The sequence below is a fragment of the Dermacentor silvarum genome, chromosome 1 (assembly GCF_013339745.2).
Source record: "Dermacentor silvarum isolate Dsil-2018 chromosome 1, BIME_Dsil_1.4, whole genome shotgun sequence".
NCBI lineage: Eukaryota > Metazoa > Arthropoda > Arachnida > Ixodida > Ixodidae > Dermacentor > Dermacentor silvarum.
In genome coordinates this window covers 55,116,918-55,141,853 of record NC_051154.1, presented here as the reverse complement: position 1 = coordinate 55,141,853, position 24,936 = coordinate 55,116,918, and the positions used below count along the sequence as shown (strand labels likewise).

Below are 24,936 nucleotides of genomic sequence, written 5' to 3'. Positions count from 1 at the left end.
GTCCAGCCAATCTTGTACATCTTCAATGGCGTCACCATGGAAACTTTCTGGGACCATAGGATGCTGTAGCGTCACCTGCGATGGAGTTGCAGTGGCCATGGCGGTAGTACTTAGACGCGGTCCGGCAGGATCCTGCAAGGAGTTGAACTCGGGCGTCAGGCCTAGCAGGCGGCGGCTGTACCGGTGAACAGGAGTTTCGACGAGCGAAGGCGATTCCGCGTTCGATGGATGGCTCCGCGAAGGGGTGCCAAGCATGAGGCAATCCTACCCAGCACCTCCACCAGTGTCACGACCTCGCAGGAGACTTGTAAGCCGGCGTACAGCACGTATACAAGCACTTTATATAAGCAGCAAACGCAACGTCGTTGTCGTCTCTGTTTTTCTACCTGCGCGCTACTTCAGCGTTGTTTCCATGGCCGGGCACATACCCACGGTGGTGATATAGCATGTGGCATAGATACAGCATAGCATTATGAAGCAATGGGGCTTTCCTTGAGCGCTTGAGGGCTCTTTTGGCGCCGTCCCCCTCTTCACATACGCGTTCTCTTCTCTGCCTCTAGCCAGGTGTGTCATGCCTTGGGCTTTGAGATAATGATCCGCTGTTGCGGCCAAACTGCCCAAATCTTTACAACCTCGCTCCTTCGAAAATACCGCAATCTTCTGGTCGCATCGACGCAAAAATTGTTCCGAGATGACCCTGTCTCTCAAGGCGTCATATGTCCTTTTGGTTTTGGCCAGTTTCTGGCAATGGTCAAAATAACCAAGCACTCTGCCTGCAAATTAACGTCCTGTTTCGCCATTTTCGGGTTTGGCCTCTCGAAACTTGATTCGGTAACCCTCTTCAGTATACCGGAACCTCTGAAGTAATGTTGACTTCAGCTTTGCAAAGTCAGTCGCATATTCAGTGGACATGCGTCCGACAACAGTGAGAGGCCTCCCCTGTTAGGCACAAACTCAGGGATAGACCACCTGTCACGAGGCCATCCTTGGTCAGTGGCTACTCGCTCGAATCTTTGAATATAAGCATTGAGTTCATCCCGGGACTTATTGAAAGCTGGAATTAGCTTGTGCGGACTCCGAAAACCTTGACTGCTCCCGCTGCGTTCGCTTGGTTGAGCGGTGACTGCTTGATGTTGCGATTCTTGCACATGTAGCCATAGCTCAAGCAACTGGCGTTCTCTAGCTTGCCGCTCTAACTCTCTGTCGTGATGCTCCTTAGCAGCTTCACGCTCTAGCGTATATCTCTCTCCCACTCTTTCTCTATCCACTGCTGGAGTGCCTTTCTTGTCAGTCCCAACTCTTTAGCAAGACCTATCAGCTTTTTGGCATCCATCTTCAACCACCGCACATAAACAATGTGAGACTCTCAAAAGGTGTTTAAGAGAGTTTTGTCCTTTGCGGACCGTCACGTTTGTTGACGTGCGGTGTGGTGAAGGATGGAGCCGTAGACGTTTAGGTTGGCAGATAACATATATTAGGACTGAGCACTCTATGATAAACTATACAAACAGAACACATCACACAGTAACTAAAGTACATGTTACGCATGCATGCTAAGTCCCTACACTACAAGGTTCTTGCTCACGCTCACGTCCTCCTCGTCTTCAGCAGAACAAGACCGTGACGGGACGACTTGTTCGCTGAGCAAAACGTAGCGTGTCGACTTGCCGAGGTGCTGGGTGAGTGGTGGCGGCGGCTCGGTCGTTCAGGAACGGCATGACATCAGACGACCAAGAACAGTACTGGCCGGGAACAGTAGCGGACAGGCAGTAGCAGCCGCACTGGTCACAGACATCCGCAGGAGCGCGACCGGTCTGGAGGTTGCCCAGTGGTTCACCCGGGCAGCCTTCCCGAACCCTGGCTCTTCGAACGCCGTGTCGAACCAGTCTCTGCTGCGCTCGTGCCTTCTACCTCTCTTTGTTTTTGTTTTTTTCATCTCCGCCGCCGCCACCACGTGCTCTCTCTTTTTTTCCGCGATGTGCTGCACATGTAGTCAATGTCGTCTTCGTCGTCGTTTCACCACACCGAACAAGACGGGCCAAGTGTCAAAATGTCACAATGTCCTGCTCCCATGTGAGCACCTTCTGTTTTGTGATGTTATGGTACATACACCTTCTGGGAAACGAAACCATTTCCTAGAAAATATATTATAGTTAATTGTTTAGGGTGTAGTAAGGCTTACCGGTACTTTTTATAGGTTTTTGAAGTCCGGGGCCTTAATTTAGCGCAAAAAATGAGAAGTTGATATTGTGATCTTAGTGCTTTAAGGATTGATTGGTTATGCATACTTATTCAAGCAATTATGAGGCAATAACATGTTTTTTTAATGAATTATTTCAATTTTGCAACAATAGCAATAGTTCTTTGTGAAAGACACTTGTGTCCATGCCACTTGTAATTTTGCCAACAAAATGTCTATGGTCACCTCTGCTGTTATGCAGAAATATAACTCATTTTATTCTGTACTTTGCTGACACGAGTTAAAGCTTTGAATTGCATATTTCAGTGTTGTATGCTTCAACTGTGGTGGCAAGCACTTCTTGAATGCATGCACGAAGGAGATTGACATGGCACGTGTATCCCAAAAGCGCAGGGAAATGGCCAGAGAGAGGGATGTAGCACCAAAAAAATTGTAAGTAGCTCCTGCTTGTCTTACTAATTATTTTCCAGATGTGGATAGCCAGTAGGGTTTTGTTTTCCCCTATTAGACTGAGTAGCTCCTACTTCTCTTACTAATTATTTTCCAGGTGTGATTAACCAGTAGGGTTTTGTTTTCTCCTGTCAGCCTAAAAAATGGCCCTGTACTGTCATGGCCTAATGCTTAGCAATATTTTCAACAATGACATCTTGAAGGAACTATAAACTGCATCTTCCTCCTTCAAGTGTGGCACTATGTATATTTTCGGCATACTAAATGGTTTGCAGGTATAATTCTTTTATTCTGTGCGAACAGTCAAGAAAATAAATTAATTTAAATTAGCAGTTTGAGTACTCACTATTATTCCTGCAAAGCAGAGAAAAGAATGCTCAATAGTGTGAAAGGTAAGAAACCTGTATCTTAAAAAATATGTAGTGTATCTTCAAATGAGAGTAAATGGAAATGTACTTCATAAGGCTGGGCAACACATAAGTGAGCAGCAGCTAAAAGGTGTGCAATCATAACAATCACACCTTTGTGCACATAGAAAGTTTGACTAGTTTTTACACCTTTGTAAGATTATAACTGACTGTTATCGGTTACTCAAAAAACTAAACACAGCAGACAGTTTTTGAGACAAGCTCATAAGCCAAATTCACTGATAAATGAAACACTTTTAGTACTTTTGCTTTGTTTCCTACAGACACAGTGTTAAAGAAAAGTCCTGTTAACACAACCATTTCACTTTCACTTGCACAGCATGGTTAACGTGAATGCTCGCAGCACTGCATAAACTATTAGCACTGTTTGGCCAATTGCTTTGAATTACTGCGTTGCCCTACATAAGGTATGGTATGAGAAAGCATTAACATAAAAAAAAAGAAATGTCAAGAGTATAATAACGAGAGTTTGCATTTGCGGGCATTCTTCAAGCTTGACAGGAGAGATGCTGGATTACAGGGAGAAATACCACAATCTTTCTGCTTACAGACAGGTCATTACGAATGCTTTTCTAGGCAATGTTTGTCGATGTATTGTTGGTTACCACCAGTTGCATGGTGCTCACCCTCCTCCTCAGGTTCAAATAATTGCTTTGTGCCTGCTTTAATATCAACAGAAGTGACGAATGTCAAATTCTCGAAATTTTTGTCAGGGCAATTTGTCATTTCCATGCATGCTTCACCACTCTGAAAGTCGCTGCTCAGTTGTTTCTAATAACAATGTTAATAACAAGATGCTCATTGTTATCTTCTTTTCATAGGGGGATTGACTGCCATTGAAATTTGCAGAAATTATGGTGTATATGTTACAGTGTGTGTGTGTAAGTGCAATTGAAGATTTGGCAGTACAGTTAAACCTGGATATAATGAAATTGACAAATTCCCGAAAACCTTCGTTATAAAGAGCATTTCGTTATATGCAGGTTCGGCACGAAAATTCAAAAAAGAAACGCTTGCCGTATTTACTCTATTTTTACCGCTTACCGATGGCGTCGTAGCGTCGTATAAGGCTTGTTTATAGTCCGACGTTATCGGCGCGCGGGCCAGCGTCATTTGCGGCCAGTCACGCTATGCCGGTTGCGCTGCGCCAGCCAAAAAACCATCTATATACTCTGATGCGCGTGCCGTCGGCTGTTATCTTCAGAGTATGCGCAGAACGATCCTAAGCCCGCGCGCCGCTTTGAATGGCTGTCTGCGACTGTCGGCGAAGTGGCGTGGGCGCCTTTATTTCTTCGCGCGAAATGGCATTGTGGGTCGGCTCAGTCGGCGTGACGAACGCGCGAATGGTTTAGGAGCCAATTCGGCGCCGGGCCTGTCGGGGCACGTCGGAAGCCGCCGGTTACGTTGGCTGCGCCGGTGCTGACGTAGCGTGCGCGACTGTGAACTTCCCTTATATAGTGTCAGGTTAGTGAAGTGAAGCGCAGAGCCTTGCGCAGGTAATCAAAGAGTGGCGCTGCCAGCGCGCTGAAAAAAAAAAAAAGGTTTTTTTTTTCTTCGGCAACATCAACTAGAAAAGGAGAGTGCCGGCTTGGCGGGCTAGACCAGCTGCAGCAAGCGGCGGCATCAGGTTTGAATGAAGGGAGGGGGAAAGGTCACGCCCGCTGCAGCAAAATCGCCAGGTCGAGGGATGCAGGCCCGCCTCGCGCGAACGTTTGCACGCACGCACGCACGCGTGCCAAGCGCGACGCCGCCGCTTCGCATTCCGTCGCGGCGGAGAAGGTGCTTCTGGTTGCTGCTCGCGCAAGAATGACAAAATTTGGGGCGAAATCTCTAGGTTGTCGGCGGGGAAAATTCTTTATTTCGAGGGGGTCTCCCGCTGCCACTTCGTTACGTAGAGGTCTCAAATACATGTGCTTCTATGGAGTAACGGCAGGGAATAGAAAAACTTCGTTATATCCAGGAATTCGTTATATGGAGGTTCGTTATAAGCAGGTTTAACTGTATTATCAGTCATTGGTATGCATTTACTTTCTTCTAGCCATAGCACAGCAAGCCAGCTTATTTTTTCTTAGCCACGGGTCCGAGGATTGCGTGCGCAATGTGTGTGGTCACAAATTCCGAAATATACTGATGCTGAAAGGATTAGCCACGTGTCCGAGGATTCCTCGCGCGAAGCTCGGTCGCGAAGTCTGCGTCGCCGATGCTCGGAATGCTTAGCCGCAGGTCTGAGACGTCCACAAACGGAGGGACCGGTCACGCTACTGCAATGTCCGCGTAACGCCCATTTTTACACTTGTCGAAATTACGGAGACTGTCCTGAGGTTGCGTGGCGCAAAGACCGCAGAGAGCTGAGCAGACGACGCCACTATGGAGCGAGCGCCGGACCATTGGCAAACCGTGCTGGAGTCACGTGGTGGGCACGCCCAATCGGAGACTCCAGAACGACCTTCAATCATTTGCTTTTTGTGCACTTGTTTCTGTATGGAGGGAATAGCTGAAGTGGCATATTTGAAGACAGAGAAATGCACTTTCTGATGATACCAAGATAGCGGTGCTCGGTTGTGCCATTTCGGAGATTAAATTTGAGAGCTTTATCATGTCTGGTATTCAGGTAAACGCAGGCAGACTGGGCGTTTTACCGGAGAGGCAGAGGCGTGTATATGAGTGGCCTGCATGGTGCAGCCACCTGGTGGCGCAGAGCTCAGTCAGACAAACACAGCTAACAACACGATTATGCCGCTGCTGAAACTTTACACCAGCAGCGAAGTACAATACACTTGGTGACTGGAATATTAGCTCTATGTTTGTCTGACTGAGCTCTGCGCAGCCAGGTGGCTGCACCATGCAGGCCGCTCATGTTTATGACTCCGTCTCTCTGGTAAAGCACCCAGTCCGCCTGCGTTTACCGGAATACCAGACAAGCTAAAGCTCTCTACAGTGGCTTGAAAAACGCTGTTCTTTCATGAAAGCTGGGAAATTTTTCTCCGCCTTGGCTGATACAACAAATTTTTGGAGCACTTCTGTGTGGTTTTCAGGGATATTTCAGAATCAGATAGAAAAAGAGTTGAATGTGATTTTCAAGAAATAAATTTTTTTTGCTATCTTGTGCGATGCGAAATCCGCATCCCCCCGTAAGAAAAGCCAGCCATTACTATGTTGAGGATGTGAAACATCATCTGCAAATCTCTACAATCTAACTTGCATTGACTATGGTTGTTTCGCATGCATTTTAAATGAAATATTAGAGTTACTGATGGACGTGCTCATTGGTTTGCAAACAGGCAAACTCATTACATTTACATTTCATGCTTTCTTTTTTTTTTTTCCAGACGCTACTTCGAGCATGAGATGCTGTCGCAACGTTTCCAACCTGGAAAATATAGGTAAGCATACTGTAAGATTGAATTAATAATAATTATCGTAGAAGGCTACAGCACGGAACCGACAAAGACAGGAGAGGCACACAAAGTACACAGACACAACGCTGTGTCTGTGTACTTTGTGTGTCTCTCCTGTCTTTGTCGGTTCCGTGCTGTAGCCTTCTACGATGTTCAACCAACAAGCCCAACTGGTTACTCTGCTCAAATAATAATTAGAACCATCATTTAATGAGGCCAATCATATTCATTTATGTAACTAGGCCTGTATTATTAAAAAATATCTGGAAAAAGCCTTGGGCTGAAGCATTGGCTCACAACTTTGTAGTGAAGGCACAGGAAGAATTTGATAGTGACAGAAATTGTGTAAAGTGTCTTGAGCAACTGCAATTACTTGATTAAATGTTCCATGCTTCTGTTATTTAGATTTTTTTCTGGCGATTTTAAAGGAAAGGTTGGTGCCTTTAGTTGAAATCAGCTACTCCTCATCAAAAAGCTGCTTATGCAACATGGATTGAATATGGTCTAGTTGGAACACAATTGATGTCTTTTCAAATGCTGCCAAAATGAAACTTAACACACACCGTCCACAGCAGTAACACCTTATGAGACAATGTTCCCGTTAATGCTTGTACTTTGCCAGTGTCCTCATGGCAATAGGTGAGGCATAAACTTGTAAAGGCTCATGGGATGCGTCGTCTGCTCGACGCTTCTGGTTCAACCCCTGACGGTTCCGACGCATGATTCTCCGTTGGCACGGAGCTGCTCGTGCTTGCTCTCTGTGTACTTTCATCACAAGGTATCGTCCACGCTGCAAATATCTAGAGCCTGTGACGGTCGCATCGATGACTGACCATTATATCTGAGCATAGGCAGTCATATAAAATAATTTTTCTAGCCGAATGGACCGAACACGTGAATTAGGTATGCGTGCTATCGCAGTCGCGGGCTTATCATGAATGAGGAGTCACACTTTCTTCTTCTCAAGTGAATTCTGTTCGGATCAACGATGTGAGTGATCTTGTAACATTTCAATCGGGAATATCAGATTTTTGCTAGAGCCCGTCGTATACACTAATGTGTTCGCCTTTCGTAGTCTTTGATAAATCGCGTTGTGCAAGCGTGCACAGCTAAGAACCTTGATTTTCCTCTTAAAAAAAATACCGTCCACACATTTAGCTTTTCAAACTTTTATACCATTGATAACGTAGATGCTTGGACAAGTTGGTATGACATACAGTGTAGACCGCTTATAACGTAAGTCGCCGGAGTCGCGAATATCTGCACTATAAGCGGTACCGCACTATAACCAAAACAACGATTTTCAAGCCCTGCACGTATGCAAAATATGTAGACCAAGCATGTAGACACGCTTTGTACTATCGCGTGCACATCGCGATTCCGTTTTTGCCAGTGAGCTGGCGAAAACATAATCGCGATGTAGCCGGTGCTCTTCTAGCTCTACAGTTTTGCACCGAGTCAAAAAGAAACAACTATTTGCCGCAACCGCTGTGGAAAGAACCATGACCGCTATCGACGCGATTATGAACGGCGACTTTGCGGTGCTGAAGGCACGCGCCCGACGCACGCACCGAGTCTGGACGAATTAACTACCGTTCGCTGCAACTGCAGTCGAAACCGCGGTCGCTATCTATGCGATCATTGATGGCGACTATGCAGTTTTTTTGGCACACGGTCGATGTGCGTACCGAGTGAAAACGAAACTACTGTTCGCCGCAACCGCTGCGGAGAAAACCATGGCCGCTATCGACACGATCGTGGATGATGACGCAGTTATTAAAGCCCGCAGCCAACGTGGTGTTATGCGCAGCGGTAAAAGCAAGAATGCAGGCTTTAAAAACACAAATAGGCTCGAAGCGTACCGGCGTTGCTGTCATTCACGTACGTTTTCAACTGATGGCCGTGGCGATGCGGACTCTGCCGCTTCGTTTCGGTTGGACGCTAGCGCCGTTCTTGCTCTTTTGCGTCGCACATTTGCGGCGCTCCTCGAGCTCCGAAAGTAGTCCGAATTAACCGATGTGAGGCCAAGTAAGTCCGAATTAACTAGAGTTTGATTGCATTGAATAATGCACACGCCGGCCGAGAGCACGCACCTTGTTGAGAAGCGTGCTCGCTGCCGCCCTTGTCGGCGAGATTTTCCCTCAGAAGCCGCATTATACTAACCGGTATTTCGTCTCGCGAGGCTGCACTGTAAGCGGTATGCGTATACATGGAGTGCTATGGGAAAATAAACGGGAGTCTGAAAAGACCGTACTATATCCGGTCCTGCACTATAAACGGTTACGTTATAAGTGGTCTATACTGTACTAGGAATTTTATATCATTTTACTCCGGACCTCTGTAGGTTTTGCGACGTTTTTATATTGTGGGGCTTCGGGCTACCGTGCCCGCAGTCCCGACTAGCTAAGGTCTAAAAAGGAGACACGTAGCTCGTCCCCACTCCGCAGCGCACACAAAAGGGCGCCGCGGCGGGTTCGCTGACTCACCGGCAAGGCGTAAAGACGACTCCAGCCGTGGCACAAACGAATGGGGGTTTATTCCCTGTAAGGTACAAAATTAGCGTACAGGACAGGGGTTACGGTACTAGGGTGGCCGCCGCAGACTACGGGTGACCGCTCCCGGGAAGTCTGCTCCGCCACACAGGCTCTTCCAAGCCAGGCTCGCCACGCAAAAGGGGGCCGCCTTGCTCAGAGGGGCGCGGGGCCAAGCGGGTCCTCACGTCCGACAGCCAAGAGCACCGCAAGTCAGTCCCTGTCGGGCGAAAGCGCCCGCGTATATCTTGGTTGCTGAAAGAAAGAGAGAGAGATGCCGGGGAGAGGGCGAGAGGGGCCCGCTCCTCCGGCACTGTTCGTACGCGCGGCGCACGGCGTAACGTGAGCCGCGCGCGCAAGCAGCAGGCTCCGCGCCGCGCCGGCGCCAGCGGCCGCGAGGAATGTACGCTGTCCACTATGAGGCTGGAACAGGGTGTCCCCAGCGACCGCACGGCCGAATGGCCCAATGCGCGCGTGAACTGGAGAAGGGGGACCAAAGGGGTCCCCACAATATAAATCATGCATGTGTTGTTTTGTAAAATAACTTGTCCACGTTACTGATAATATTTCATGGAACATGCTTAATAACCAAACGTTAACCACGCGGTCGGCATGGGTTAACAATGGTTTAACGTAGTATCTCTTTTTCCAACTTCACCAAAACATTTGTTATAAATGTCTAGACACATTTATAACAAATGTTAATGCGATCAAAGCTGCAGTATACCCCTTATGTTTGAGACACTTTGTGATATAGTTATGTAAGATATGGAACGTGAGGTATGCTAGAAGTGTTCGTCAACTGCAGTTGACTTCTGCGCACGCTTGAGTCTGTCCTAATATGCTTTCGACATCTCTTTGTAAGTAACATTGCAGCTTTGTGATCGTTAGGCTAGTGTTTCTCGTCTTTTGCACCTTTCACAAAATGTACGAGAAAAATTACGGTCTACACCTTTTAAACCCTCCCAGTACACCTTGCTCCTCTTGCATCGAGCACTAAATTCAGGTCGCTATACTATGGAATGTGTTCGCTTAAATGTTGTTCCAAGACATTCGTGCCAAGAAAAAGCTTGGATTGGAACCGCCTGCCCACCTGTAACGCCTCCACTACTAAACCGTGCATGTTATATTAAATCAGCCTAGTGAAATTGAGATGTAATAAGTAAAAAAAAAAAAAAAAAACAGATCCCTATTCCACTACTGTGCAGATGGAAGCCAGCGAAGCTGTGGTGGGTTCTATCGTTGGCATGAACAGAATTCACTTGAGAATAAGAAAGTGCGACTCGTTATTCATGATAAGCCTGCGACTGCGACAGCACGCATACCTAATTCACGTGTTCGGTCGATTCGGCTAGAAAAAATTATTTTAAATGACTGCCTATGCTCAAATATAATGCTCAGTCATCGATGCGACAGTCACAGACTCTAGATATTTGCAGCGTGGACGATACCTTGTGATGAAAGTGCACAGAAAGCAAGCACGATCGGCCCCACGAATAGAGAATCGTGCGGCGGAACCGTCAGTGGTTGAACCGGAAGCGTCGAGCAGATAACGCGTCCCATGAGCCTTTACGAGTTTACGCCTCACCTATGTTGGTTTGAGCATCGCATTTCCCAGTGATATGCCTCTGGCTCAAAACTGGCGGGGATGCCTTCTTCTCTATAATCATATTTACAGTTGCCGACCAATTTTGCTGACACAAAATAAGCCACAAAAATGTTAAATAGTCAGGCAGTTAAAAATAAAGGAAATTCTAACGGTAAAATCAATTTTGTTGTTTTCTTATGGCGCCAGAACAGCGAAAAACTCGTTGATATAATTTTGCTGTATGTTGTGCTTGTGCTCTATTGAAATAATGTGTAGTTCAGTTTCGTGATGGTCAAGACCAGGAGTACATTTCCAGTTTTTCTATCGCGCAACCCCATGTTCCTTGCACTTCGTCCTGAAGTGCAGATATTGAGTACAGGTGACCTTGACTTCGTGACACTGTGCGTTTAGGCTCTGTTGCACAAATTCAGTTTGGAGCTTTATGCGTGCCTGTAAGCTTGCATTGCTCTGTCCAGTAAATGCACACACAAACTTGGTAGGAGTTGCGGTAGTTTCTGGCTGATCGACCTCAGACCCAAACACTACTTTCACATGCGGGGCCGTTAGTCCAGCCCATACACTTGATCCCACACCCTATATCCAGTGTAAACTACAAGTACGAACATATTGAGGGTGGCGCCTGCGTGCTATGGTTTGCTGCCCAACTCCCCTACAGACTAGGCGAAACTTGCACCCCTTCGACGGCTTGGCAGCCACAAAGTTCCAAAGTTGCAGTTTGGTAACAGGCTGACAAAACTCTCTTTAGTGGCTGTATGGCATTCAGGAAGCCATGGGATTGCCGCGACAGCACAAGCAAGACCACGGACGGCAGCTCGAATCGCTTGAATGGCATCAGCTTTGTTCGCGGCCGCTATGTTTATAGTATTGCGCGTGGAGCCGTCCGAAAAATCTGGCAATGCGCTGTGCGGTGTTTAAAGCTTCGGTCACTTATATACATTGGTCCTATAGAGTAGGTGACAGTGCCACGGTGAAGTCTGAATAATCGAGCTGGTTAAAAAAATCAGTCGGCGGCTCTATTTGCGCATTATGACGCCTATCATTGCCATTGCAACCTAGCAATCATCATTCCATGTTATCCTGCCTTCAGCGTCACAACCAAGTAATGAATGTACATATAACTTACTTTCACTGATAAAATTGCAAAAAAAGAGAAAGTTCTGCAAATCCAACACACATGTTGGAATCCATGTGAAGCAAAGCTTTAGTGAAGCAGCTAGTTAAAGCTTTACAACTAACGCTGATGCATGTAATTTTGTTTTCGTTCATCCTATGCAACATGAAATCTCACACAATGTTTATGTTTATCCACCACAAAGGTCACAACTTTATCCTCTTGTTTTTTTTTTATGTTTATTCTCTACGCCACTCAGAAGCTATGCTAAAATACAAACACCAAATTGGGAGGATGCACAGTGTCAGATGTCTATGGAATGACGTCATAATGACGAAGGCGATGTAGGATGCCCGTCAAGGGAAGATTGGAAATGACAGGTGTATGCACATAGAAGTGTATTACATATCTAGCTACATTTAAGGATTCTGTACCTCTTGTACAGTTAAGCCTGCTTATAACGAACCTCCATATAATGAATTCCTGGATATAACGAAGTTTTTCTATTCCCCGCTGTTAGTCCATAGAAGCACATGTATTTGAGACCTCCACATAACGAAGTGGCAGCGGGAGACCCCCTCGATATAACGAATTTTCTCCTCCGACAACCTAAAGATTTCGCCCCAAATTTTGTCATTTTTGCGCGAGCAGCAACCGGAAGCACCTTCTCCGCCATGACAGAATGCGAAGCGAGCGCACGTGTGCGAGGCGAGCCTGCATCTCTCGACCCGGCGATCTTGCCGCCGCGGGCGTGACCTTTCCCCCTCCCTTCATTCATACCTGATCCTGCCGCTGGCTGCAGCTGGCCTAGCCCGCCAAGCCGGCACTCTCTCCTTTTCCAGTTGATGTTGCCCAGGCGCTGGTACACGCTGTGACACATCACACTCGATGAGCGCGGACACACGCTGTCAAACACTGGCGGCGTGTAGAAGCGTCGCTGGAGAAGCGAGCGAAGTGACCTTCGTGCTGTTGTCTATCGCTTCAACGCAAACTGAGCGCCGAGAACTCAGCACGCACAAAGCTACGAGTCGCCGACGCACCTACACTGCTATAGACTCTGCAAGGTAAATACACCTGGTAGCGAAGCTTCCATAGAAGCCCATACGTTCAAAACATGGCGGCTTATCGGCGGTTCATGGGGCTTAGCGCCATTTGTGGGAGGAGGGAACACTTCCGGTGGAACACAGACAGACAGACAAAGAACTTTATGAAATAGGTCCTGAGAAGCCCTGCCCTAGGGCAGAGCTGCGGGCCGCTCCCACGTGGGGACGGGTGGAAGAAAAAATAATTTGACGTCATATCCGTTAAAACCAGAAGTGACGTCATTTTGTTTTCATAGGCGGGAAATTTGTTTTCGGAGGCCTGCCATTAGAGCTGTATATTAAAATGCCCCGCCATTCGACTTGATGGGCGTTCCGAGCTTTCAGCGAGGTAAGCAATGCAGGAAAAGGTCAGCCGTACGGGTGTCGAAATCGCATCGCTGCACAGAACATACTTTCTTTGGAGGCCGACGAACGCTTTGGGCGTAGATTGCGTAGACTGCATGCTCGTCCTTTCATCGGACATCAAGCCCGTCGGCCAGCGCTGTCGCACGAAAACAACTAAAGTAAACAAGTATCTGACGGTCGCAACTCACTGCTTTTGACTGCACAGGTTAAGAAACAATAAAACTACCTGCGTCACCTAATTCAGACAAACATCGACATGCAAAACAACACAAGATGTGAGGGGGCGTATTGTAACAGGTGAACTTTGCGAGCGCACCTTTCCACGCACTCCAAGAGCTGCATTGCATTGCAAGTGATAGCGGCATCAACGCCCGCCGCTATCGATGGGCGCTCTCACGGTGGGCGCTGAAAAAAGGTATTTATTGATAGTGATCAATAAAATAGAGTTGTATCTTCTTTTCTCGCCATACGCATATAAAACAGATCAGGAATTTTATTTTCGTTGTATGAACCTAACCGTGTCTAGCTTTAATTAAAAAAAAAAAAACACTTTTTTCTTTCCCAGTGTTTATTCCCTCCAAAATAGTCGACTGCGCTTCAATCGCTGCTCCCATAACCCCCCTTGCTGATGTCAGTGACAATTGGTTCTGAACCGCTTTTCGCCCGAAGCTTCGCGACCTATGTGGGTCGAGCTTGGACTCTGCCCCAACGCAGATCGCTTTCAAGATACGGCCCGCGCGACCGCACGCCGCTGCGCAGAACGCAGTTGATGCCAGAGTACAGTACAACGCCGCCCCGCTATCCCTCCCCCCTCGCTCCCTCGCCGGTGCCTCGAGCGCAACGGAAGAAGGCGCGCTTCCTCCCTGCTTTTCTTGCGCGCGAGAGATTTAGACGCGGTCGTCGGCTCCCCTTGCACGTTTTCACTCGCACATACAGCATACGGCGCACGGCGACTGCGTTATCGCCCTTGGACTTTATACGGAACATCTATGAGCCAAAACCAATTTTAGGGCCACAACGCGTCATAGACACCATCTTTATATAGCAAATACGGATGTCAAGGGCCATACTTTAGCTTGTGGAAACCTAAAATACGTCACAGTTGTTGCCCCCGGCACTTTGGGCGGCCAATGCTATCGTCAAGCCACCAAGCCAAGCGACATGAAAAGTCAAAATGGCCGCTCGAGCCGGCGCGGGGTGGCAGTTCGCAACGTATGATGCGGGAACGGTCCCACAGTTGCGACGCAACAGCGGGGTTACCAATGCATTGGGTTCTATGGGAGCTGTGCTGGGACAGGTCGAAAATGACGTAATAGCCGGAAAACGCAGCCCCCGGGAACGTAACAATGGGGTTCTACTGTAACACTATACGACGCTACGGCATCGTCGTGACGCTCGCTCTTCGTTTCCGATGCCTCGCGCTTGTGCGAAACAACATGCGTCCACGCATTCGGTACCTGGTGTGACATTCCAAGGATGAGTGCTTCGACCAAAACGGAAAACAAGTGCGCGTAACAATTGAAGGCACATTCGAATTGAGTAAATACGGTAAGCGTTTCTTTTTCGAATTTTCGTGCCGAACCTGCATATAACGAAATCCTCTTTATAACGAAGGTTTTCGGGAATTTGTCAATTTCGTTATATCCAGGTTTAACTGTATCACAGTGTCACGTGGCCATTCTGGAGGATTGACCAAGAATGGGCACACACTCAGTGGCTTGTGCTGAATGTATAAGTCAAGGAAAATCAAGTAAATCAAAGAGTAAAGCTCTTGTTTGGGCTAGTTGGTGCATTCTAGAACACATAAAGAGGCAGCACAAAAAATCACAGACGAAGAAAGGTATGTACACAGGATGGGCGCAGACTTCCAACCATATTTTGAGAACAGGAAAACGAGCCTCTATGAATACACATTAGGTCAACACGTGCCATACAACTCAGAAGATTATTTTAAAGTGCTTCCATGATAGCCTTATCGGAGACCCCCCCCAGTAAGCTTGTCTACCATATGAATTTCATCACTCACATGCGCAGATATGTAAAACAAGTCTAACGCGAGAAGCTGAAAAAACAAAAAAAAAACTGTGAAGCTATGATACAATAAAACACGGTGTGTCAACTAAACCAATCCATCTAAAGATCGCAGCTCCTTTGGAAGTAAATTCACAGAAGGCATGGTTATGAATTTGTCAGTATTCTTAGCAATAATATAGGCTTCAATGACCTTTCTTTCCAGTTTGTCCTTCGATCTGGAAAGGAAGACTGTCTTCGAAAATTGGCTGGCAACCACGACAGCTCCTGCAATGAATATCGAGGTGGCCACCAGTTTTGCTGCGTACAGCCAAGCTATGCTCTCAGGCCCTCTCATTAAAACAGCGTCCCGTCTGCCCTATGTATACTCTTGCACAGGACAAGGGAATATTGTAAACGACACCTGAAGCACAATTTGTGAAGCGTTTGGCATGCCGTTTGTTATACACAATGCATATTTCTTTGTGCATCATTGCACTCATTTTAGCCAACTTGTATGGAGTAGTAAAAAACGTTCTTACCCCAAATAAATTCACAACTTTCTTAACATTGTGTAACACAGTGAATGTAGGGCATGACGACATGAAATGGCTTTTTCTCAGCTCCAAGCTTTTTCTTTCCATTCCCTTTCAAGCTCTGAAAAACACGCTCACAGGAACTTAAAACTAGATGTGAAGGGTAGCTAGCATTCCTCAAGTGCTTAACCTGGTTTACAAGGCTTTCATCTACCTTATGCAGGCACGCTTTTTCAACTGTGGAACAACAACAAAGCGTCACAATGGCCCTTTTTGTAATTTTGTACAGTCCAAGGACAAGAAAGGCTCTGTGTCTTTTATTCTGTTGTCCGTGTCTTATTTTTTGCGCCTAAAACCATTTCTAGTCGTGTACCGACTATCCCAATATCAGACGTTACTCTGTTACCTTATCGAAGCGCCCATTTGAAGATTACAAAAAGGGCCATTGTGACGCTTTGTTGTCGTTCCGCACTTGAAAAATTGTGCCTGCATAAGGTAGATAAAGCCTTGTACACCAGGTTGAGCGCCTGAGGAATGCTAGTTACCCTTCACATCTAGTTTTAAGTTCTTGTGAGCATGTTTTTCAGAGCTTGAAAGGGAATGGAAAGAAAAAGCAGCTTGGAGCTGAGAAAAAGCCACTTCATGTCATGTCCTACACTTACCGTGTTTCATACATTGTTAAGAAAATTGTCAATTGGTTTGGGGTAAGAATGGTTTTTACTGCTCCATACAAGTTAGCTAAAATGTGTGCAATGATGCACAAAGAACGGCGCATTGTGTGTAACAAACGCCACGCCAAATGCTTCATAGATTGTGCTTCAGGTGTCCTTTACAATATTCCCTTGTCCTGTGAAAGAGTATACATAGGGCAAACGGGACGCTGTTTTAATGAGAGGGCCTGAGAGCATAGCTTGGCTGTACGCAGCAAAACTGGTGGCCACCTCGATATTCATTGCAGGAGCTGTCGTGGTTGCCAGCCAATTTTCGAAGACACAGTCTTCCTTTCGAAATCGAAGGCCAAACTGGAAAGAGAGGTCATTGAAGCTTATTTTATTTCTAAGAATACTGACTAATTAGTAAGCATGCCTTCTGTGAATTTACTTCCAAAGGAGCTGCAATTTTTAGGTGGATTGGTTTAGTTGACACACAGTGTTTCGTTGTATCATAGCTTCATGCTTTTTTTTTTTTTTTTTTTTTTCTTCCGCTTTACGCCTTAGACTTGTTTTACGTATCTGCGCATGTGAGTGACGGGATTCATTTGGTAGACAAGCTTACCGGGGGGGGGGGGGGGGGGGGGGGGTTCTCTGATAGGGCTATTATGGGAGCACTTTCAAAACCTCTATCAGAGTTGTATGGCACGTGTTGACCTGATGTGTGTTCATAGAAGCTGAAATATTTTTGAACTGAAATATAGTTGGAAGTTTACGCCCGTCCTTTGAACATACCTTTCTTCGTCTGTGTTTTTTCGTGCTGCCTAGTTATGTGTTCTAAATCAAAGAATTTGTTGAATATAATGGGTTATTCCAGTAACATGTCGGTGTGATTTAGAGCTATCTGTGAGCCGACATTAAATGTTCATGTTTTATGTGGGAATTTATTTTTGTTACGTTTGTTGACTGGCACTACCTTGTCGGTCAGCATATGAGGGTTATACAAGCCCGTTTGCTGGCACTTTCAGCGCACACATAACCTCCCTATATGTATTTACAACCATATTCGCCAAGATACTGACTGACCCAGCAGCAGACTGCAACCATGGCAAACCTGGGAGGGTAGGCAAAGAAAGCTTTGCTTTAAAACTTTAATGAATCCTCTGTCACCAAGGTCATGGTTTTCACCATTGACAGCAGGCAACTGATACCCAACCTTGCAAGGCCACATGGATCAGCCTACTCTACGTAAAAGGTGCCAATGCAACCCTTTAATGCTGCTAGCAAGATGAGAAATCTAGATGGCGCACAAACTGATCTCCTTGCTCATGCAGTGTATGCCACTGCCAAAAAACTGCCTGCTTGAAGAAACTCAGCACAGCCACGCAGTGTACTGAATGCTGTGCCATATAGCACTTCAGTGAGCTAACGAACTTTCCTGAAAGACTGCAACAGCATTGGAGAATGATTTAATGTAGAATTTTAATCTCCTATAATGTGCTGTTGCAAAAGATTGTGAAGTTCACTACCAATATCACCTTCGAAGTTGCCCGCATCATTGACCTTGATGTTTGTCTAGTGAAGAAGCTCTTTATGTACTCCTTGCTGTCATATTCAGACAACCCACGGAAATGTCAACTGATCAGCTGGAGGGCTGTTAAGTGTTTTCTGTAATAACCTCGTTCATGTGACAATAATGACAATTAGATCTTCCATGTTAACAAATAACCAGCGCGAAAAAGACGTGTGTTTGTCAGCGTCCATGTTTGTCGTTTCTTGCTCGTCCATGTCTTTTTTGCGCTAGTATTTTGTTAAGATGGGACCACACCAACTAGCCCAGCTCTCAATTTTGATGAATTAGATTTTGTGGTTGCAGACAGTGAGTCACTCAATATACAAATGCTGCCTCTGCACTCAACCCTCAACAGGGAGCCAAGTCCATTCTGAAACACTGGGAAACTCCATCGTAAATGTATTTGGTTGTAGTTTGTATCCTTTGGAATTCTCTCACGCAACTAACCCTCGTATTCTACAACGTTCCTCCACTCATTCCTCTACCTTGACTCGAGTCAAGTGGTTGGCACGCTCCTCGACAGAAGTGGTCACTGCTCTTCATTGATGATCCATGGCAAATCTTGAGAAGAGTTGAGTCTTTTTCAGTCGAACGGTGCTGTGCTCAACTTGGCATAGTGGAGGAAGAGCTTCGAGATGACATTTGTTTGAGAATACGGGGGTAAGTGCATTTGTGAGGTACAGCCGCCCTCATTTTTAGCTGTATCGCGCGAGCATCCATCACGCGTCAGTTTAGCGCCTTTAAGGGGCGATAATCAGTGAGACCGGCAGAAGTATTCTGAAGTGCACTAAGCACTCCCCTGTGCAAGAGTCGTCTAATGCAGTGTTTCCTTCAGGACAACGTACGACCATATTATAGCGTTCTTGAGTGATATAGCTGAAAATGCGGGAGGCTGTACATATGTTCAACTTAGTATAATGTGGAATCTGGTTGATACAATCTGCATATCATCCAAAAATCGTATTATCCAACGTATTATCCAACCAAATCATATTACCGGGAAAAGAAAAAGAAACATATACGAAAAAATGTATTATGCAGCATCGTATCAATGAGATTCCACTGTATTAGTTTTTGTTGTACTTTGAAGAGCAACATACAAAATAAATTTGCGGACTTTGGTGGCTGTCAGATTAGGAAGAAATGGATGCAGTGCTTTGTTGGGCTCCGAGTCAATGCTGATGACCAGGCAGACCAAGACCATTTTTAATTATTTATTTACCATGATAAAATAAGTGCTCTAAGTTGCTTCAGTGTTACAGTGATGCCTTTCATTTTTAATGAATGGGTCATTTAAATCCTTGTTTTCATTACTTTTAAACATTTCTGATTTCAGCGAGGAGTTGAGAAATGCTTTAGACTTGCATCCAGAAGATCTGCCTCCATTCATCTATAGAATGCGTGTGCTTGGGTATCCACCAGGCTGGCTTACATATGCAGAAGTTGAAAACTCGGGGCTTAAGATCTATGGCTTGGATGATCCTGGTAGGTTTACATTTAATATTGCCAAATAGAAGGGGAATAAAGAAATCTGAAGGTGTTGTCAGGTCAGAATGAAATTTGGACATGCTCTGTGTGTTACGACTTGGAGTGTGTGTGATGTCGCGATGAGCTTGACATCTAGACTCATCACATTGCTGACTCATGATGGCATCTCAGCTGGGACATGAAATATGTCATTAAAGATGCATGTAGCCATAATCCTGTATGTCAAATTATTCCATCATCCCACTTGCTCAAATCAATTAATCTGGGAGCGCAAAAGTATGTGCTTTGATATACATGAATTGTCTTATGCTTCATTCTGGCTTGATGATGCCCACTGTAGGTGCCTGTATGATTTTTTTTTTTTTTCAGTTGCATCTGGCACATGTAATAACAAATACAGGGTAGAAAAGCACAAACATGGTTTAATTTTACAATTATGTGCTCCTTTCTCCCTCTTTTTTCTGTTTGGGATGCTTTTATATTTGATCCTCCTGAAGGCAGCATTTAAAGTGCTGAAATTTTACTCCGTTAGCTTGCAAGACATAATGACATACAGCAGACTAGGGATAAAAAAAATTTTCTAAAAGAAATTATGCCTGCTTTCTTACTCTTGCTATGATAATGTCCTGTGGATAATTGGAACAATTTTCTTCTCATTTCGGCTAAATAAAATTATGAAAGCTTTCTCAACTATGATGAGCAAAAGTCTGCCTCTTTGCATAGCAGTCTTGCATTCATGAGATGTGCAATGTGCCAGTTCTCACAGAGGAAGCCATCCTAGAAGAAAAAAATTACACCATCTTCCCGTTGGGGAACCCTGAGTAGTATGCGAAGCAGCCATAGGGTCGACTCAAGGTAGTTTTATCAGCTGTATAAACTTGGACATGCAGCAGCACCAGCAACGCGCAGAACTGTTGTCGACGCCGTCGGCGTTTTGCCCGCGTTATCACCGAATGTGCGCGGCGTTGGTGACTGTTGCCAGTGCCTCTGGGGCGCCTACCGTCACGCCTCTAACCTAAGCTGCTTCGCATTATCGCACGCGGAGCCGCAGGTGCTGCCATTCATTGCGCAATCCGGAGAGGAGAGGAGGAATGCCGAGAGGAGAGGAGATGAGACAAGGAGAGGAGGGGGAGCAGGATGCGCATGCGCAGTAGGGGTGTGGACGCCGCACGGGGGAGGGAGTGACATAGCCCCGACCATAAGATGCTTCACATCTAAAAATAAGCATTCTAGGAATCATTAAAATGGAATAGTATTGCTTTGTCAGCAAATTTATGAATTGCTCAGATTCTTTGCTGTTCAGATTCTGCATGTTTAGCTGCATGCACATTCATTGTGAAAAAAATTGTCTAGATATGCGAGATAGAGAAGCTCAAGCTTTTTCTACACATTAAGCCATGGTAACAATACTTTGCACTTTTTGAGCCATCATGCACAAAAAATGCTATCTACTTTGCATAAATAAAACTAGTTACTCTATTTACTCAAAAATAAGTTGAACACGAATACAAGTCGAGCCCTATATATTCAACTTGCCAAAAAATCGAAAATAATAACTCAAATATAGGTCGACCCATATCTTTTTAGCAACACGAAGAACTTTGAACATGACACACCTTTATTTACCATAAGCTCGAATACTAAATCTCGCTATTCAATGCCAAAAGCTTCATCAGAAGTGCCAGAGAAGTCATGCTCGTCGGATGCTTCATAGGTGTCTTCGGCACCCCAAATGTCGCATTCGTCGGTGCCTTCGAGTGCATTGAATGTGCAGCATCTCTCAACGCCAGTCTGGATTATCTCCAGACTGACTTTACTGCGGGTGTGACGGAAGTACTCCATTAGCTCGGTACTTTGCTAGCTTCATTCACGAATATAGGTCGATAGCTCATTTTTAACTACATTAAAAAAAAATGGCCTATGTTCGAATAAATACAGTAAATGGAACAAAGTTTCGGTTTTTGAAGTTTGTAGTCTCCGGGTTCTCTCAAGCCGCCTTTGTCCCTAAGGCTTAGGCTTGACGGCCAACTCCCTTGTGCTTGCCCTGTACTACCGGGGTTCGGCGGTATCAGGACTGGCGGAAACACGACAACGCACGATAGTGTAACAAGTACAAACAGGGTTTATTGCTCCAGGGGGAATTCGCTTGGAAGCAGGCTATAGAGTCGACCTCGACGTTTGTCGGGGTCGAGCGTGGTCGAACGAGGTAGGGCACGACAAAGGAAGGGAACAAGATGGTTACCTGAGCTCCGTCCTTCGTCGCGTTTGCACTCGTCTCCCCTCTCCCCGGCGTGCGCCGGTCGTGCCGATCGCGACCGGGGCCGCCTCGTTCTGGGCTCGGTCCAATGGGCGCGGGACTCCGCGGCCATGTGCCGGTCCACGTATGTGACCGGTTCGAAGGGAGGGGGTGAGATCGCGCCGCCGGGAAGCCGCCTGGCCTTCCCGAGCGGGAGAACCGTGCAAGGAGCGTCTGCTCTACTCGCGTCTCCTGGCGCGCCTCTGGACGTGCGGAATTATCGGTATCCATAATTCCCACAAGTTTAATAGGAAGTATTCACTGGCCGTCTGCTGCAGCGCTCGCCTTCCATATTATGATGGTCCATAGCAAACGACAAGGCACAGCAAGGCTGGCTGTGTCTGTTGAGACATTTTTTCTCACCAAGCAGCCAATTTGCTGCAGTAGGTATAGGAGAAGTGAAACTGCAAGATGACTGGTCACGTTTCAGTCAAACCATAGTCAACAGCATTGAAAGAATTTTGCAAACGTGAGAGGTAGGGCAATAACAAATTTCTGTGTTGTTTTAACAGGACACCATAAAAACATTTAGCAAACTTTTAATCTCCGAAGCTGCATCAGTTATGTTCTGACTGAAACATTCTGAGAATGGCAATGGTTTCAAGATATGCGCCATCAAAGTTGCAGTAAAAATGCACTGTTGTTCCATTTAATTTTTAAAGAAAATGCCATTTTATGCATTGAAGCACAATAGTTACTGGAACACCATTGTATTTTGTCACACACTTTGAGAATGAATATCTCGAAACTGGTGCCATCCAGAGAATTCGCTCCAAGTGGATACGCCTTGCCAACTACTGGCTACAATTCATAACTTGCATTATGTTCCGTATAATAATTGGTTAAAATCTTAAATTAGTGCAATTTTGTTAATTAGTCTATTAGCATTTCGATTTCTCTTGCAAGTAATGTTTGTCTCTTCAAGTAATCCAGTTCAAGCCTTGGAATGGTGCTATCTGCCACAGTCAATTTTATGAAATTCTATGTAGTCCAAAAAAAAAAAAAAAACGGTATATAGTAGGCTTGACTTCAACGAACAAAGCCAACACTATCCTCTGTAAAGTAACAGTAGCATTACTGTTGAGCAGTATTGATAAAAATTTTGTCTGTTGATCTTGCCATCGTCATGACATGTAATGACTTTTGAGCTGGGTGGTGTGTGTTTCCAACATAATGGCATTGCAGGCTTTAATGCATTAGAAACTTTATGCCATTAGTGTTGACTGTGTACAGGCATGCATATAATTGAGTGTTGTTGAGGTGTTGAATGTTTTCACATGTGAGTGAAATTGGTTACTTTTGTGGCAATTGAAGATAAGTAAACTTCATAAATTAGCAAAAACACCTAATGACACTATTTGGGACCGCATGAAGCTGGAGTTTTCAATTTATTGAAAAAGAGATGTTGAATGCTGTGAGAGTGATCTTGTGACCGTATCTGTAAACTAAAGCTCAGCCAATCAAAAACCTACTAGCAGTTCCTGTGTGTGAGCACCTTGTTGATGTGCTTGATATGAGATAGTATTCATGTCTCGTAGTGTATTTGAATTTCAGCTTCATCCTTAAATGCGTTGGCAGTAATAGCCCTAGCCAGTGATTGCTCTATGCTTGCTGACATGTCGCGAACAGTGCAAACTGAGGCATCCTTACTAGGGCATCCTTACTAACACACTATGGCCCGGATTCAGAAATGCTCCTAACCTTAGACCGTTTTCCTACCTTACGCAAGGTGTCCTTCATGCTACCTAAACGTTAGGCACCACCGTTTTCCTACCTTACGCAAGGTGTCCTTCATGCTACCTAAACGTTAGGCACCCTCAGAAGGCAATCGCGAATTCTAAAAGCTTCCTTTCACCTTCCCTGCGGAAGGAGCGCCTCACCAAATGAAGTGGAACGTTACAGGCTTCTGGTTTTGAGATTACGTACGAAAAATGCAAAATATTTGTAATGAATTGCCAAAGGAAACTTCCGGCGCTGCTAGAATTGCATTTCTACTTCTATACCAGGGCATAAATTCCATTTCTTTGGTTAATGACGTAAAAATAGCTAAAAAATTATGCACATGGCAGGAAAGCAAGCTCAGTCTAGCAACTTTGGCAGCATCTGACAGTTCGGTGGGCAGGCGTTTCTTTCTTTTTCTTTTTTGACCTGCGTTTGGTTTTGTGCGTGTGTGTGTGTGTATTTGCCATGCCGGGCAAAACTTATTTCACGGAGGAAGAAAACATTGCTGTGGATTAACTCAGTTATGCCTGGGTGTGCGTAGCGAGAGGTACGGTTAATCTTATTGTTTAGCTTGGTTCTCTCTACGGTTACATCTTTATCGTTTAGCTTCGTACGTCTGTGCATTTAGGTTTGGTTGTTACCTCTGCATTTAGGTTTGGTTGTTACCTCTCGTTAAGTTATGGTTGCATTAAAGACTAGACACTTTTAAAGCGTAACATATTTATTGTGAAAGTCTTCATCTTGTTGTTTCTCAATTGCCACAAAGACGACCCGATGGTCGGTGAGGCGGGAGGATAAGGGGTTGTCCAGTGACTTGAACACGTTTCGGGTGCTATCCTCATCTGAACCCACTCGCCTGGCCGCTTCGTACTTACAACGCTTCTCGAGGCATGCAGCTCGTTCTTCCTCCGTCTCTTCTGCGTTGTCTACACCGGTGCTTTTAATCGGTATATGAGTACGATCTATGCACCCAGTAACCCGGGGAATCCTCCAATGGCATAGAACCTAGTCATGACTGACCTCACTGCACTGGCGTTTGGCAGCCGAACGTACTTGGGATACAGACGTAGGCATATCAGCTGTGTCTTATCTCAAATGCATCGGTATATAGAGGGTTGGGTTACACACACAAGGTCGCCACAACAGTTTGCACGGCACCCGTTCCGTAAAAACGCAGTGCGATGAGGACCTTCAACAGAGCAGGTAGCGGCGCTCCTCTGTTGTCAGTGTTATAATGCAGTTGCAGCTCTGCCAGTATAGCTGTAACAGCTCGCTTGGAAAAACGATACCGGGCTAGAAACTCCACTTCATTGTAGTGTTCCAGTGAATACTGCCTGTCAATCACATGCCGGACTGGAGTCAACGGCGGAGGCTTGTACACAGTCCCGCAAAGAAGTTCATTTGCACGTCGAAGAAACCTTGTATAGCTTTCGAAGCTATCGTCTTCGGATAAATGTCACAAGGCCGTCATTCTCACTGCTCGCTT

General features: G+C 45.7%; 1 protein-coding gene across 1 annotated transcript in view; it reads left to right on the top strand.

The window, feature by feature from the left end:
- Positions 1–24,936, top strand: part of LOC119463560 (zinc finger CCHC domain-containing protein 8 homolog) — a 57,817-nt gene that overhangs the window by 14,410 nt on the left and 18,471 nt on the right. The window contains exons 5-7 of the mRNA XM_037724395.2: positions 2,507–2,632; positions 6,408–6,461; positions 19,281–19,429. Of these exons, the coding sequence (XP_037580323.1) occupies positions 2,507–2,632; positions 6,408–6,461; positions 19,281–19,429 (329 nt within the window). The remainder of the gene's footprint in view (positions 1–2,506; positions 2,633–6,407; positions 6,462–19,280; positions 19,430–24,936) is intronic.